Source organism: Miniopterus schreibersii (genome assembly GCF_964146895.1).
Source record: "Miniopterus schreibersii genome assembly, chromosome: 2".
NCBI classification, from domain to species: Eukaryota; Metazoa; Chordata; class Mammalia; order Chiroptera; family Miniopteridae; genus Miniopterus; species Miniopterus schreibersii.
Genome location: NC_138102.1, coordinates 87022889 through 87038078, shown reverse-complemented (window position 1 = coordinate 87038078; position 15190 = coordinate 87022889). Strand labels below are relative to the sequence as shown.

General features: G+C 34.6%; 1 protein-coding gene across 10 annotated transcripts in view; it reads left to right on the top strand.

Annotated features, from left to right (window-relative positions):
• DCLK1 (doublecortin like kinase 1) overlaps positions 1-15190 on the top strand; it is a 430094-nt gene that overhangs the window by 322994 nt on the left and 91910 nt on the right. For 4 of the 10 annotated variants that reach the window (XM_081129414.1, XM_081129413.1, XM_081129415.1 and 1 more), the window contains exon 6: positions 1447-1541. In XM_081129414.1, coding sequence (XP_080985540.1) covers positions 1447-1541 — 95 coding nt within the window. Of the gene's footprint in view, positions 1-141; positions 525-1446; positions 1542-5998; positions 8156-15190 lie in introns of those variants that run through there. The other 6 variants (XM_081129418.1, XM_081129416.1, XM_081129419.1 and 3 more) reach the window with 4 other exon arrangements.

The following is a 15190-nucleotide window of genomic DNA, read 5'->3' as shown; positions in this document are numbered from 1 at the left end:
CATTGTGTATGAAAAATCAATAAACATCATACCTTACCACTAAATTTTCTAAGGATGTACTTAGTACTTGGTATCGCCAGGCTTTAGAGGATTTACTGTCATTTTGATTATCAGATGAGTCATTGGGCCTCTTGCTCCCTCAGAGGCACTTTGTTATGATTCAGTGCAAAGTACTGAAAAAGCGCTCTGGCTTCCAGGCTTCAGGAAGTTAGTGGTGTCCAGGAGGGGGTTGCAGTGGCTCTTGCGTTGGCATGAGGCTTAATTGACTCTTTTGATATAGCCTGAGATAGAACCCGCACCTCCCACTGCTGCTTGGAAGACGTCAGCCTTACGCAAAAAAAGCATCTGCTAATGAATCCTGCATCTCATTCAACCTGCTCTGGGAATAGCAGCCTTAGCCATCCTTAACTAATCCAACTGCTTCCCATTTCCTCGGGTGCTCAGCTTAGTGCTGAGAAGAGATTTGCCTCTTGCTATTGTCAGGTCAAACACTAAGACTGTGTCCATGTTAGAACTTATAGAAGGTAAGTTAAATGCATCATTGCTCTCCCTTTTGGAAAATGTTTATTATGCACCCTCAAGAACGTGTGTGTCTCATTGCTACTTCTACTTCACTGCCTGTGTATGTAAAACATGTAAAAATGTTGTCATTTTTATGGGTAAAATAATGGTGACCTTATATATCTTTATAAAGTATATCTTTAAGTGTTTTTTAATGTTACTCAGAGAAAATAATTGCTTACTTGAGTTCTGTGGCTTTGATTCAGTTTAGTGATAATGTTGTATAAGTCTTAATAATCAGGTAAAATTCCAGTGATTTAAATCTTTTAGAAAGCAGCTTTTATTTTTCAACAGTGGTAAGGACTGGACAATCAGTGAGGAGATCCTGAGTGTCTGTGCCAATTACTTTGTCTTGTTAAAGTCAGGTCCTTTAAGAGTTTAGATGAGGGAGATGTAAAGGGCAGAAGTGGATACAGGAGCTTCTAGAAGTGAGTTGTTAAAGATAAAAATTCAGTGATTTAATTTAATAAGTCACTGAGAATATCACTTGAGAACTGTGTTAATATTGACTCCTACTGGGTGGTACGGGGAAGCTAAAGAATTAAGAATGAATCCCACTAAAAATGCCCCAGGGCTTTAACCACATTCCCCAAATTTCTATCGGCACAGTTAAAGACATCATTAATAAACTCATCAGGAAAGTTGTGAAAAGTATATTTTAAAAAATTTTATGTAACCTGCTGCTTTATTAAGCACTGGATTAACAAAACAGTGAATTTCTGAAGAAGGTTATTTCCTAAAGGTTTTTCTCAGGACCACAGATAAAAAGATATCTGGAATTTTAGCCAATGTTCCTCTATAACTATTTATTTCTCAGAGACTTTGATTTGTCATGAAACTTCTTTAACATGACATTTTCCCTTCTGTGATTCTTTGTACTTCTAGTTAATGGAACCCCTGGTAGTCAGCTCTCCACTCCACGCTCTGGCAAGTCGCCAAGTCCATCACCCACCAGCCCAGGAAGCCTGCGGAAGCAGAGGGTAAGGAAATAAACAAGCTCCTTGCTTCAGATCTGTATGTACCTTGGTCCAGAATGGCATGGGTGCCAGCAAATAGCTCTCTCATAATAGCACTTTTGTCTCTAAGTAATAACCAGGCAAGCAAGGGCAGGATATGACAAAAGGTGGGTCAGTTGTTATGGCCATATTTTCTCTTAGCTAGAACTTAGTGCTTTTACTTTCTCTGTGAACCTGTCTAAACCTTAACTCTGAGGATAAACAATTGCTTCACTTTTTAACACCCTACTCTTTTTGTCCTGAATTACGAAGACTTTACTGGCACTGACTTTTAAGCTTCCTTAGTTTAACAAGCTTCATTAGACATCATCATTGATCATCAATCAGCCTTCCTTAGGAAGGAGGAGAAGTGCCATTGTTAATGGAGGGATGGGCCAGGGTCAGGAGTTTCTTTATGGAATAGAATGGTGTTCCAGAGTGGCTTAGGGTCCATGGAGAAGGGGGTGGGTCCATATGACATGTGTTTTTGTGTATGAAACTCACATCGAGCACCTTGTTTTTCTTCACTACCTGAGTTTAATTTTTAGCTTCTTATGTAATGATGGAGAAGTTACTTGGCTTGGATACCAAAGTTTAAAAGTTGCTGAAAACAATGTTAGCTTCTCCATGATAAGGAAGGGGAATGGAAGAACTACTGTTTTTATCCTTTTACAACAGGGTGGGGAATGTCCAGCCCTTGAAATCATTTGGCCTGGCCCTGCCAAGGCAAGCACAGGCAGGACTCAAAACTCATTAAGTCTAGTAGCTTTTTTTCATAGCTAATTTTTAAGTTAATAATTTTGAATGGCCCGAGAATGATATTATAAATATCCAAATGGCCCTTGGTAGAAAAAAGTTTCCCCACTTCTGCTTTATGACCTGCACTGTTTGTCTTTTCCAGTAAAACCAAGGCAAGACCAAAAAGAGTGAGAAGGGGAGGAGGGGGAAGGTGCAGTGGAGGAAATGGAAGGCTTTTCATTGTTCTGATTTCACAAGCAAGGTGGGAGGAACACAGGCGCTTAGGAAGTTATATCATCATGCTCACTGAATATTTTAATAAGCAAGGGCTTGTTGGAGTCTTTCGACATCAAAGACTAGACTCTTGAATTTAGCCTCTATTAAGTGTTTTAAAATGAGACTTTTAAGTTCCATAAATTTAAACTATAACCAAGATGGAAGCTCCTCTGTTCAAACTTCCTCCAAGGTTGTGTTCACACAGCACTGTCTAAAGTGAAGGCAGTGGAATCAATCAGTCCCTAGACCCTTTGAAGCCTGTGTCACCAAATATCAGGTTGTATTGCCTTTCTCTACTGATGCTCCTGGTATCAGGTTTGGCTTGTTTAGATTATTTGATGAGGCCTGGGGTTTGGCACCAGGTCCTTCACTAAATAGCTGTGTTATCCTGGGCTTCGGTTGGGAAAAAAAAAAAAAAAGGAGATAGACAGAGAGAGAGAGAGAGAGAGAGAGAGAGAGAGAGAGAGAGAGAGGGAGGCAGGCTCTTCCCAGATAGAAAACCCAATAATTCTATTTCAGTTCCTTCCAAGTGTTTTCAGTATGGTTTTCTTCTTGGCCACAGTCTAATTTGGCATTTTAAAGTACAGGAATCATTAGTGAGCTACTGAAAAGAATTGGCCAAATTAATTTAACCTGTTAAATGTCTATGCTTGAGTGGAGGAAGGAGTAGTAAGGTGATTTTTTTTTTTGGTAAATATTACCCAGCTAAGTCCCCATCAATAGGAACAACCATTAGATATAGCACAGAAAGGGCCCTCTTTCATAGAACAGTCTCTCTTTTGAAGTGTATACTTTGGAGAGTACACCTGGCATAAAAATTCCTCTTCATCCTTTGAACTTATTAAACTCAGATTCAGGATGTTCATGCTTAGTGTTTGAGATTAAATTAGAATGATTGAGAATCTCTGCCATAGATCTGATTTTCTCTCCCTGCTTGCTTACTGGGGACATAAAGCTCTTTGCTTAACCATCCCTTTGTTTGCAGAATGAGGCTTGAATTTACTTTGCTCTCTGCATTCTCTACATTACTATTATTTTGTCCAACTGAGACAGAAGATTTCATGCAGTTGCTAACAGCTTGTGGCCAACAGTTTATATAATTAACATTGTCAGCACTTGGAAACTGATTACAGGGGATGGTTGTCTTCATTTTGGCATTTCAACTAATAATGCAAGAACCATACCTGAGAGGGAAAAACAAATCTCACTTGTTTTAGAGATAAAAGGTTTATCATCATCTGAAAACATTTAATATGCACATATTGTTCACAGAGAACTGAATAATTCAGAGTTAGCTCAGTTTCCAGGCTTTTGAATTCAGGCCATAAATGAACGTCCTCCATTCATGTACCATGTCAGTGGATGGGTACATTTCCAGTTGCTCTAGCAAGAGAAGCTTTCATCTGGACGTGGAGTCAACTGCATCAGATAACCCCTCTCAGTTAAAATGGGCCTCTAATATCCCTAAAAACTGATCCTGTTTCAAATTTGGTTAATGTTCTTCTCAGATGGTTGGCTGTACTCCTATGCAGGAAATACTGAAATAAGTGAAAGATGGCAAGTGCTAAAAGAAGACATTTCAATGAATAAATTAACTCTTTTTTTGCAAACTGGAAAGCAGAAGCTACTTCTATTTTTCCTTCTCTGTTGCCTAGCAACATGGCCAGGAAAACTTGGCTGTCTCCCAAACACACACACAGACACAGACATATACTCACACTTCCTACCTGGTTTTAAAACACAAGAACATGCCCAGCTGGCGTGGCTCATTGGTTGAGTGTCCACTCATGAACCAGGAGATCTCTGTTCAATTCCGTCACTGCACATGCCCAGGTTGTGGTCTCATCCCCAGGAGGCGGCTGCTCAGTGACTCTCTCATCATTGATGTTTCTATCTCTCTCTCTCCCTCTCCCTTCCTCTCTTTGAAAATAATAAAAATATATTAAAAAGAAAAACAAAAAACAAAAAACAAACCCAGGAACGTAAGTTGTTTTTTTAAAGAAATACTGTTTTTTTGGTTTTTTATTTATTTATTTATTTATTTTAAGTATATCTTTATTGACTTCAGAGAGAGGAAAGGAGAGGGAGAGAGAGAGATAGAAACATCAATGATGAGAGAGTCATTGATCGGCTGCAGCCCGCAACCCGGGCATGTGCCCTGACCGGGAATCGAACCCTGATCGCCTGGATCCTAGGTCGATGCTTAACCGCTGAGCCACACCCGGCCAGGCTTTTTTTTTTTTTTTTTAAATATATCTTTATTGATTTCAGAGAGAGGAAAGGAGAGAGAGAGAGATAGAAATACTGTTTTTTTTAAATAAATATTGAGACATTTGACCATTTTCTTCACAAATAAGAAAATCTGTATTTTCATTCATATTATGATAATCTGATCAGTTTTTTCCTTCCTTTAAAAATAATATTTTTATGTTATTTCTCTTGTTATTTTAGAATAGTTATATACAATAAGAGTCCACATGCCAGATATTTTTCTTTACAAAAATATTGGTGGCAATGTACCAAGCAACCTCCCCGTTTTTATAAAATAGTTATTTAAATTGATGTCTAGAAGCATTTGACTGATCACAGAAGCAAATCATGGAGGATCTTTTCCATCCATGAACTTTTTTGGGTCCCATTTTTTAATATATCAGAAAGAAATGTGCTGTGTAGGTTGAATGAAGCTTCCCATTATACTCCCACATTGCTGACTTTTGTAGATTATCTGATCACTCAGATGATGTGAGGAGTGGGTGGTACAAAATAGGAAAGAAGCCAGGATTCTAGACACTGCAGATCTGCACTGGTTGCCTGGCTACCAATAAAGAGAGATCTCATGGCAGAAAGGAGTGGAGGTGAGAAAAGGAGAGGTGATAGGTGAGTGGCTGGGGAACTGGGGAAGAATATTGGAAGGGTGAGCCAAGTTGGCATTCATTCTGTCTTTCAAACATAAAATTTGAAAAGGCAATGTTTATTGGGTTTATGTGATATGCAAATGCAACACTTGAGTTGCTGGTCTGGGACCAGAATTTGCTGAATGCCAGCTGGGGCTCCTAATAAATTATTTTGTAGAGTAAGCATATTCCTTTTCTACCCAAAATGGGAAGTAGATGTTCAAGGAAGAATTGCCTAGATACATAGAACCAGGGTTGGCACTGACAGACCTCAGGGGCTGTAAAACATAACTGGATATGAAAGAAGGTGAAAATTCATGAGCAGATCAAGTCAACAAGGCAAAATGAGCACCATTCTGTTTATTTAGATGGTTTCTCAACTATTATCTTTCCTCTTATCTAAATTTGGTCACTCTAAAAGGTCGAATGACATTAGGCACCAAGTGTGCTCATTCAGTGTTGCTCCACTCCTAAGAGCCACAGGGCACTGATGAAATCCAAGTAAACAAATCTATACTGCCCTTCATCTTACAGGACCTGTACCGCCCCCTCTCTTCAGATGATTTGGATTCAGTGGGAGACTCAGTGTAAAAGAGACAATGGCGCAATGTGTATGGTTTGTGATTGGGTGAAGGTTACATATTTTTAAGCAAAAGTCTAACAGCAAAATACACAAAAGAGTTTTGCATACTTTGAAATTGTGAAGCCGAAGTCATATAAGAGTAAATATACAGGCATTTTATATTCGTGATGTTAATCCTTGAAGGAATTTTTCTTTTTATATCTCCTACATTAGTTGGGGGATGTTGAACACAAACTCGCTCCATTGCTGAGGTTTTTATGCAAGGCCTGGCTCCAGGTGAATTTCAAATATGGACCCAATATTGAGTATAAGAATATGCTAATCACGTAGCGATACAGAGTCATAATGTCTGTAGCTGGAGTCTTTATTTTAATCATAAGTAGACAGATACAATTTTTCTGTATGCTTGGTCAAGCAGATTAAAATGGCAGTAAAATATATTTTTTCTTTTAAAAAAGTTAAATTCTTTTTAAAATTTAGATTGCTGATTTTTAAAGGTACTTTTATTGCAAAATAATAAAAGTGGTCAGGTAGATTTTTTCTTCCTAGTCAGTAGATGAAGCTACTGATCGTTTTGTGGGTTAATATAATTGAGGGACAACACCCATATCAAGGACACATCTCGTGAAGACTTTAACATTATGCATTAGAAAATTTCCTTGTTTTTGTTGTTGAGCAAATTTAATTTTTAAAATTATTTTATTTTAAACAGTTTAAATATAGCTGAAACTAAACACTAACATGAAGAACTATAAATTATATAATTCCTCTCACAACCATACATGTAATTTTTCAAGTTTGTAAAGCCTGAAGCTAGGAAACTTTGTTTTTAACACAACAGACACAAAAAAATTGTATCTGGACTTCTTCCAAAAAATCAATTTGAAAAGCAAAATTCTTTTAGCAGACCCCAAATATGCAAACCTCCATTCTAATAAATCCTGGATCTTGCTAGTGTCTTGGAAATTTTCATATGCAAAACTCCTTTTGTGTTAAACCAAGTAAGTCTATGATTATAACTCATTGTTAACATTAACCTACTAATTCTGCTCTTCTAGTCTTCTCTTTAAAAATTATGGTCAGCTTTTCTTAAACATAAAATAATTATTTTAAAATCTGAATGTTAAAGTAATTTAATGTTTATGGTCTGTTGTATTTAAGCCATATCCTAGTGATCATTTAGTTTTGCTAACCACTAACAATTTAAGACTTGTGAAGCATGGTTTTAATATTCTACAGCCTTGACATATCTCAGTAGGTGATAAATTAAAAATGTATGATGCCATTTGGAGGCTTTTATTTGATTCCCCCCCCCCCAAATTTACTTGAAAATGAATTTTAAAACAAAATGTTTTATTCAAGATGGAGAGAAATTCAGTTGTCTTATACTGTTTAAAATGTTACTAATTTAACTCCTTGATAAATTGCACAACTATCAAATTTTACCATCTGGTTTATAGTTACATATGTTACCATTTCACTTTCCAAGTGAATAAAATATTCCAACAAAAAAAAAAAGAAGAGGAAAGAAAAAAAGTCCAGGCAATCCAACGGCATTTGAAAACTTAGCCTTATAATAATTAGTGCCTCATTATCCTGTCTATTGGAGAGAAAGACACTTCTCTGACAGGTTATTGGAGAACCACAAACTGAACCATTCCATCTTGAAAGAAGAGTTCATAATAATACCTGTTCCAGACTTCATGTTATAAAACTGCTTCCAACAGAAAGGAACAGAGACTCCTGCTGAGATCAAAAGGCTGCTTTGTTTTAGCTGAAACAGTAAACATCTGTGAAGTTGCCTCTGCTGGTGTCTGTTCTAGTTATGTCTTTGTAAAAAGCATTACTTAATACAGTTGAGTCCACAAAAGATTAGTATGTATTTAACTGAACTGTCCAAAATGCAAAGACGGCAGTGGAGCAGTTAACTAAATCTGGTGGCGTCAGATGGTCCAGAACAAAAATAAATTCCAATAATTTTAACTTCCCTGCACTGTCAATCTTATGGACAACTACTGCTTAGAAAGGTCCAATAAATGTTATTTGTCCTGGATAAGTGGCAGATATTACCAACTGATATGAAGTCCATGACCTTGTTTAGACATGGCAAAAAAACAAAAAATAAAAATAAACTGGACTTGTACTAACTGACGATATCATGGCCAACTTTCCATTCAAGCAGTTCCAAGGGAAATGCTGTTCTAGGGCATTTAATCTTTTCAACATATGACTTTTATTAAAGGACTGTTCAGCAGCAATGTTTATCATTTACTTTTTGAAACTGAAGTCCCTTAGAGATTGAAACAGCACACCATTTATAGACTTTGAGATCTCTTTTATGCGGAGCATAATTCTATTATACTAAAGCAGAAATAAGTAAAAAATATTCTTAGGAACAAACCAGAAGTTTTTAGTTCATCAGTAGAACCAAATTGATGATTTATAGGCAATTAAAATTTACTTACATATAGAATTCTTTTATTAAAAAAATAGACACTGAATTTTAAACTTGTTCTACTGAACAGGAGAAAACTCCAGCAAAAACATGCATTTTTGTCCTTATGGTAAACTTTAAATGTGCTAAAGGCTCTAGTTCAAAATTTGGTAGTTTTTCATTTGCACTCACTATTTTTTCTTAGACATCATAGAAAAGAATATAATAAAGATTTCCCTGCTTTCAGTATTTTAGAAATGCAAAACCCAATAATATATCAAGTATAAAATTCAGTGTGAATTCAAAGGACTGGTTCTGAAAACCATGTGGCTTGTTTCTTCTTTGTCTTGCTTAATCAGTTAAGGGGGGAGGGGGGGAGCATCCACAATGTTTCTATACTGTCATAGGCTTTTAAAAAGTGTAAGGTCCACCCATCTGTACACATACCTGTGTTTATATATTGGCTCATCTAAATATTAAAAAATCAAATAAGATTTTCTAGAAACATTTTGAACCAGCATTTATATACTATATGTGTTCCCTACGTTACTCAGGAGGGATAATATCCACTGAAGATGTATACATGATTGGGCTCTTTTTAAAAAAATTAAAAAAACAATGAAGCCTAAGAGCCACATTTCTTAATACAAATGAATGAAAATATAGAATAATATTCCTGAAAAATAATTCTATATATTTTAGCCATTGGACTGTTAATTTTTTTATATGTGGCCTTATATCTATACAGGTATGTGGGTGTTAATGTAAATTTACAGGGCTCAGTGTGTATATGGTTGTGCTTATATAAGTATTTGTGTGTGTGTGTGTGTGTGTGTGTGTGTGTGTGTGTGTATATATATGCCATAAACAGTAACACATAGTATTTGTGACACAGTGTTCTAAGTTACTGGCTCTTGTGGAATTATATGTAAAACCTTCATGTCATACATTATTACTTGTGGCATATTATTTAGAGCATGTTTAAGTTCAAAAGTAGTTTGCTAAATTTGTATGGTAAAACAATTCCAAATAGTCAGATGTAGTAATTTCTTCTAAATTGAAATCCTGATAACACAAAAAAATAATTGAAATTTAGAAAAATCCAGTTTGTGTTAACTGTTAAATATAAGCACACATTAATATTTATATTGTTATGTCTTGATATTCAATTATTAAAATGAATACTATCACAGATATTTCTCTAATGGGTATGTATTGATGACATGTAATGATTGTCAATCAATATTCACTAAAAATTAAATATTGTTTTATAGATTTGTGAGTAGATGAGTGTTATGTTGAAACATAAATATAAGAGAATCCAAACTATATTCAATTTAAACTAAGTTTAATAACAAACCCAGATAACTTATAAGGCAATTTTGTATGTTCTTTCAAAACACTATTCTAAACTGTTGACGTATTTTCAGTAGTAACCTTACTATACTTGCAAAAACAGCCTAACTTGCTATATGTGTGTATATATCTATATAAATATATACACATGTAAAAATGTTAATTGAATGAATTTACTATATATGCATGCCTTTGCCTACTTATGCATATTTTCACTAGCCTTACTAGCATCTCTAATTGTGCATGTTAGTGACAACTGTATTTGACTGATATATCCTACAGAAGTATAGTGTGAAAATTAGAGATGTATTTAATTCAATATACCAATTGCTTGATGCAGTTTGTTATACTGTCATCTAAAAATTATTTGTAATTTTATGCCTGTAATGCATGTGGAAAAGATAGGAAATCTGAGGGCCTAGCTATAATTTTTATGGGTGCATGACATATAGTGTCTTTAAAATGTGGTTCACTTTAGTAAAGATGATGAATAATTCCCAAGATAGTATAAATGATGCGTGTAATACAGGAATGTTTGTATTATATATGGCCATAAAATGTCCTTAAAGCCAGGATAGTAGGTCTGAAAGGTCATAGGCAAAGAACTATGGAAGTCAGCTTTTCTGTGATCTGTTTTTTGAGTTCATATTCATCAATGACAAGGCACTGAATTTATTTCTTCTATGGACATTTAACTTCAAAATACACCATGAATGCTGTAAATTTAGATACAATTTTTATAAAATGGTTGACATACTTTCTATTTACAGTTTGACTTGCTTGGATGTTTATTCTCTTAGAACATTTTGTATTAAATATTTTAAAAATCCACCAATTGAGGCCATCAGCAGAGTTTTACAGAGGTAAATAATGAAACATTTCATTGAACTACCCAATTTTGAAAGTTCCATCACTTTGTGCTGTGGCTTCCTTTTATAACATTGTACCTTGTGTTTCACACTGGATCATGTTATTCCTCTCAAAGTTGTGACACCACCTTAGAATAACTATATAATAAACAGGAAAAAATACCTATGTTGTTCAGTGAGTTTCTTTCAGAAAACTTGATAAGTAGACATTGAAATTGAAATAACTATGTGGGGGGAAGGGTTACTTTCACAATCATATTTGTGGTGTTCTTGCGATGTAATTATCACCAGCAAGTGATACTTGAGATACTGCAGAATGACATCATATGACATCTGAAGTATACAATACTGACAATAACAACAAGATAAGAAGACTATCTGATGAAGAATTCTGTTTCAGTTGATTTTATTGAAGTCATTAATACATTTTCCTCTCTGGGATGCCTTAAGGGTGAATTTGCCAGACCTTGGCAACTGGTTGAAAGAAATTAACATATGTTTTTGAAATATATTAGCTGTCTACTGGGCTTGAAGGCATTTTTCCAAGGTCATCTAATTTGCAGGGGGACAAATGTGCATGTGTATGCATGTACATGTATGTATATGCAAATTATTTTAAAAGCACTGAATAAATAAGTACATAAAATAAATATATTAAAAAATCAAGAATAACATTAATAAAATACTGGATTACTCAATTTAAATTCAGAACAAAAGTGCACAATGTGTTTCATTCATAATATGGTGTGGGAGAAAATAAAATTCTACTGGCCTAGTTAGGAAAAATATTTTACATTAAAATTATTATAGAAGTCCAGAATTCTGGTTTTAAATCTATTTTTACCAGGTTCATTTTAACCTTAAAATCAGTTTACTTTAACTGGTTCTCTTTATTATTTCCTTGATAACCTAAATGTAATCAATGCCTAAAACAATACTAGTAGAAGGAATGTTCACAAATTTATAATTCCCAATTGTGTAATAGAGTTTAAAATAAAATGTAGCAGATGCCTGGAAGAGTAGTGAGCTCCCTTCATCACAGATTGGGAAGCACATTTAAGGAGGCAATTATGGAGGGAGTCATTTTATTGAGAGGGGATAAACTAGATGATTTCTTGGCCCCCTTGCAAACTATGATCAAATTAAGAGGAAACTTTTTTGTCCCTACCACCACCACTACCATGACAGTCTCTCCAAGACAATTGGTTCAGATTCTGAAATTTATGGATCCTGGCTTGGCAAGTAGAAGTGAAGATCGACTTCCTGATGCAACAAAGTTGTAACTAAATATATTTATTTTTGAAATCTTGGCTCCCAGGGTTTCACTAAAATAGATTTAGTGCCAGTATTCCCATTTTCATTTTCTTGTTCTCTAAGTAACCTAATTTCATGAATAACAGTTCTTCAGTCTTTTCAAACTTTAAGCAAATCTTTATGATAACATTTTGCATTTTTTTAGTATTTATTATTAGTTTTATACATGATTGCCTATATCAAAAACTTTATTTAGGCTGAACATACTATGAGGAATGCAGACAAAGGAACTCAGAAAAAAGGAGTTCCCTTTTTGCCTTGTTTCAAATAATGAAGCCTTATTAGTTATTGCAGATTGATAAGTCATCAACTTATTGTTCTATACTCACTTGGAAAGTTAATAAATGTATGGTTTTTCTATATGCACATAGAATTCCATGGTTTTTAAACATTCTACATCAAGATTATGATTTTATTTTGTTATATGAGATCATCTTTAAAGATTCCGTAGACCTTGAATCAAGTCAAAATCACCAAGACAATTGTTTGAATCTGTTAAAAAAAAAATTTGGTTGTGTTTCCCTTATAAAGTTGAGTCAGTTGATTTCTAAATTTTTTTTTTTACAATTTTTCAAATTAGTATTTACAAAGTAATAACTGTATACCAATGATTTTCAAGTGGTGTGCCACAAGAATTTTTAAAACATGCAATACCTGACTATTTAGTCAGGGTTACTGACCTCTTTTCCCTTAGGTTGTCAAATAAAAAAATGACAGCAGCCAACACAACAATAGTTGTCCAGTGTGAATGAATCAAAATTATACCTTTTTTTTTTTCAGATCAGCAAAAAATGTTTTTTGTGTGCTACAGAAGTTTAGTAATTAGTTTCTGTGTACTACAAGATGAAAAATGTTGAAAATCGTTTCTGTATACCAAGAGAAAATTCGAAGTGGAAATAATAATACAATTATCTAGCCAAAGCTAAAGTTGTCTGGTGATATTTTTCTACCTTGGTTAGATAAATTGGACCAATTAGGTATTTTTGAAACCTTTATTCAGCGTGGACCCCAGATGAGTGATACCATTCAAACAAATGGCAGGAGTAACATACAATTTATATTTAAAATGAACTGATTTTTACTACATAGTTGTCAGATACATCTTGGTAAAATGTGGTTAGAGCTGTTATGTCAGCTTTCTCACCTACTTCAAAAGGTGTGATATGTTCTCCATCTGTTATATGATCTCACATTAAATAGCTACATTTAGGATGTGTTCTTACTTAAGGCAGTGCTTTCATGAAGGTGTGCCATAAAAGCATCCAGGTGCCAGCAACTGCCCACCTGGTTCCCATTAGATATTCTTGGAGGTGATGACATTTCAAATGTCACAATATCTCATTGAGCAGCTAATTGCATTAAATTATAAAATAACTGTGTGTTTTGTAATCTACCTCCAGATGCCATGGAATTAACAAACTGATTGAAGCAAACAAAATTATGTATACTATAAAATTGTTTATCTACTCAGAAAAATCAAATAAGTAAATTGATTTTATTTATAAGCATGCAAAAATATAAGCTGACTTTTCAACTTCTGATGGTCATAAATAAGAGTTGATTAATCTCATTGGGTTATTCTAAAGAACAAGAGTGTACACATTTTCCCTTTGCTGTTTTCAAAATCCTTCAATCAGATTTATGGGCAATAATCAAAATGTTCCAGCACTGTCTAAGTTAGTATATTTAGGATTAGTCACAAGAATACACAGAGCCATGCTCTTTACTAAATGACTTCAACTGGGAGAGAGAGCAAAAACGCTCGGTGACAAAAATCACAATCCCAAAAATAACAGGTGGAAAGGATTAAGGATGTAATATAGATGACATTTTACATGATTTGAAACACCAACTTCCCAAGTACAGAACAGGGAGACATGGCACAACTGCGAGCTCATTGTAAGGCTAACACATTATGCTACTATCTAGAAGCCAATATGACTTTAATGTGCCATTAATATTTTACTCACAAAGAAGGAAGCTCTATCTTTCCCTGCTTTATGCTGGTCAGGATACACCTAGAATATTGAATTTATTTTGAGCACCAACTTTAACAAGATCTATTGACAACTGGAATGTGTCCACAGGATGGGAAGGGGTCATGGAGCCCTGTAAATGATGAACAGCAACAACATTGGCAACAACAACAAATCTGGGAATATTCAAATTGAAAAAGACAAGACAGAAGTGGCCATTAGCCTTTTCCAAATACCTGAAGTGCTGTCATAATAAAAATGGATTAGACCTGTACTGGGTAGCTCCCAGTTGAGAGCTACGACCAATAAATGAAAAATGTAGAGGAACACCATTTCAACATAACCTAAGGAAGAAATTATTTTGCCTCATATTAACAGTTAAGGGGCTGCCTCAGGAAGTAATGTGTTCAGTACTGGAGGTGTCTAAACAGAAGCCATTTGACTACATAGTTGGAATTTTTGTATTGGGAATTTGGTTTCTGGATGAAAGTAGGGTAAAATAGGTAATATTTAAGGTCCATTCCAGTCCCTGTAATTCTTTGAATCCACGAATGATCATTGTCTTAGAAAAGTATATAATGTTAACTACCTTACTTCTTTGGGGAAGAGATAACACCATTAGAAATCTAATACATTTATTTTACTCTATTTGTGCATAATAAGTAAAATGAGGACTTTTAATTCTCAGCATACACTATTTGTAATAAGTTTTTCTCTTAAAACTGTCAGTCATCTATCAACCTCACAGCATAAAATTTAAAATGACTTGGGGTACATTTTCAAAAACACAAATCTAAAGTTGAAAATAAACAATTTTAATGGCTTTGAGCATTTTTTTTTTTTTTTATGTGTCTCTTGGCCATCTGTATGTCCTTTTAGGGGAAGTGTCTATTTAGGTCCTTTGCCCATTTTTTAATTGGATTGTTTGTCTTCCTTTTGTTAAATTGCATGAGTTCTTTATATCTTTTGGAAATTAATCCCTCATCAGATGTATTATTGGCAAATATGTTCTCCCATACAGTGGGATCACTTTTCATTTCATTGATAGTTTCTTTGCTGATGCAGTCCCATTTGTTTCTTTTTTCCTTTGTTTCCTTTGCCCTAGGAGATGGACCAGCAAACATATTGCTATGAGAGATGTCTGAGATATTGCTGCCTATGGTTTCTTCTAGGATTTTTATGGTTTCACAACTT